Consider the following 2,900-nt stretch of genomic DNA (forward strand, 5'->3'; position numbering starts at 1 on the left):
AATTATAATAATAATAAAAAGCATCTGGAACCAGCTCAGAAGATTTCTAATGCTTTTCAGCTTGACTGACTTGGAGTGCATTGACCACACCGTTTATATTTTCTTCAGGTACCTGCAAGGAAACAAAAAGAAAGGTCATGCTCAGGGAGGGAGGACAAGGAAAGGAGGCAGGAGACAAAGCCAGAGCAGTCCGAGGAGCCAGACACTTTGCTGTTGGACACCCGAACTCCACCGAGGAAGGACACCCTACGCCCTCTGGTTCAGAAGCACTAACCCATGGTACCCCAGGAGCAAACACTGCGGTGGATCTGCCTGGTTTGCTGTCTGTACGGTGGGTGCTGGGGGGTAGGTAACTCTTTGGGGGTTTTCCTTTCCTCCTCCTCTTCTTCTCCCCTCCGTCCCCCTCCTTTTGGTGGCAACGCATTTGTACACCAGGAGCTCACTCATGCGAGGTGCCTGTACGGATGGATTGCTGTGGCTCCTAAGGGCTCCAGGAGGCTCTCTGGGGTGTCCTACAGCTCTGAGACCCCTAAGTGTGGGGTGGGCAGATGAGGCTGGGTGACAGGGGGGCATGTCCATCAAAAGAAGAAGAGAACTGCCAATCTGCTTGTGGTGGGGTCTCAGCTGGTGTGGCGAAGCACCCGAGCTTTCATATCCAGCCTTGTGATGAGACTTACCCATGGAAGTCCATAGACAAAATTATTTGTGGGTGTCTTTTTACACTTACTGCAAGAAAAAACCCTTATAACAGAAGACGTGAAAGATCTGAGCGACTGTCATGGGTAGAAAAGAACATGACAAGGAAAGCTACATCAGACAGAAAAGAGGCATCTGACCGACCCATAAACTCGAAGATGACGCTCAGGTGACAGGCAGCTAACAGCTCTTGGAAAGTGGGAAGGGGACTGAGGGAAAAGTCAATTATCTGTGAGCTGCTGTAAGAAGCCAAAATTATCCATGTTAATTAAGTTGAAGAAGGGACTGCATCCTCTGCAAGGTATCAAGTGCTTGGCCAGGAGCACGATACCTGGATTCACCGGACACCCTCCAGAGCTCAGACAGTGGAAATACAACTGGCTGTGATTTTCTGCAAGGCTTTTAACAGAACCGAGGAAAAAACCCCCACGAGAAACAACAAGAAAAATGTTCAATTTTCCAATGGGAAGATGGAACAGCAGCAGCTAACTCTGATGATGTGTGAACAGAAGTCAGCCGGGAAAGGAAGAAAATAGTCTTAAAGCAACCATACAGCAAATTCCTCTGGGTTAGGAAGAAAATTCCAGCAAACCTCCACCATAGGAAACAGAACTTTGACACAGGACTCTCCACTGCCTCTGCTCCACCATTTTTCCCAGTATGTTGAACGCTGCAGTGGGAGAAGCTGTATGGCTCTTTGTTTCTCCAGCAGATAATGAGAAAAGACATAGGAATCAATTTTGCAAACCCCACTTTCTTAGCCAGCTGCAGCGGACAATCAGCAGGTCTCTTCATGTGCTCCTTCAGCACAGGAGCAGGAGGAAGCAGAACCGGCCAGTTCTGTCCCACTGGCTTGGACCTGCAGGGATCCGCGTCCTCGCTTATGCAGAACGGGCTGAGCCTTCTATCACTGCAAAATGCTTGACTCCCAAGGGAATTCTAGCAATCATAGCACAAATGTTTGGCCAAATTTTCTCCAGGACAGATGTGTGATCAGTTTTGAGCTGTAGGACCCACCCTAGCTTGCCACCGATGGAGAAGTCCTCCCCTCTCTGCCAGATCCCTACCCCAGGGCAACCGGTGCAACGTGGTCACTAGTCAGCCGAGGGCAGATCAAAGCACCTACCATGATGGGAAAAGCAATGCTCCAAAGTACATCCCAGACACAGGTACAACCTCACTGGATGCAAAATGCTGGTGAAGAAGAGGAAGACATCTCCAAGCAGGAGGCAGCAAGAGCAGAGCACCTGGGCAAGCGAAAGGGGACTCATCTCACTTGCTCTCTCTAGAGGGAGCTGGAAACCGCAGCTCGCTCCAGCCTGACCTTGTGTCACCAGAGACCTGGAGGTGCCCATCCCAGCACTGTCTCCCAAAGGGATTTCCTCTCAAGCACAGGTCCTGATTTCCAGGGCAAAATTCTACAGTTCCAGCACTGCAGGGAGACCTGAGTATTAACACCCAGGTCGACTAAAATATTAAGCAACAAAAACCACCTTAAGATGCACAGAAGAAAAGCGATCAGGTCAAAGGGAACACCAAGCTCTTGTAAAGCACTCAGAATTGTTGACAACTACTAGTGAACGACTTTAAATAAAGGAAGGGAGGAAGGAAAGAAAGGATTCAAGATGCACTTAGAGCTTGAGAAATGTCACTGGAAGTCAAGGTGTCTGGGTAGTGAAGTTACGGAAAACATGAGAAAATCTAGGTGAGGGTCTTGGCCACCAAAACCAACGTAGAGCCACCAAGGACACAGCCCAGCCACCGCTCCCGGAGCAAAGCAATGGGGGGCTTGAAATGCACCAGCACTCAACACATCCTGGCGGGAGGACTGGACAGCTGGCATAGCACTGTCCAGATGAAAAGGCTTTAAAAACCATAAGCAAAGAGAACAGCAAGTAGCACGGAAAATGCTAAAACACTGATGTGAGAAAGGGAGATCCGCAGACCCTAGTGCACGGCCCGTAACACCCCGCCAGCCGCTCGGACGCAGGGTCTGCCGGGCTCAGCCGCAGCAGGATGGGACACTTGTAAAAGGTGGAGCTGCCTGCAGAGTCATCACAATTATATGGCACACGTTTCAAGGGAAATATCTGTTTTAACTGATGGGGTTTAGCTCTCCAGATGTTGCTTGACAACTAGAAGCACTCTGCACCGTGTGCTCTGCACAGAAAACGTGCAACCTGGGGCCACACCAGTAGGCAGGA

General features: G+C 49.9%; 1 protein-coding gene across 1 annotated transcript in view; it reads right to left on the reverse strand.

The window, feature by feature from the left end:
- The window catches only part of GATSL2 (GATS protein-like 2), a gene marked incomplete at its 5' end in the record, with an annotated part of 55,615 nt that continues 52,715 nt past the window's right edge, over positions 1-2,900 (reverse strand). Inside the window, one exon of the mRNA XM_010072505.1 lies at positions 1-112. Coding sequence (XP_010070807.1) covers positions 47-112 — 66 coding nt within the window. The remainder of the gene's footprint in view (positions 113-2,900) is intronic.

This window comes from Pterocles gutturalis, unplaced genomic scaffold (assembly GCF_000699245.1).
Source record: "Pterocles gutturalis isolate BGI_N339 unplaced genomic scaffold, ASM69924v1 scaffold11772, whole genome shotgun sequence".
In the NCBI taxonomy this organism is placed as follows: Eukaryota; Metazoa; Chordata; class Aves; order Pterocliformes; family Pteroclidae; genus Pterocles; species Pterocles gutturalis.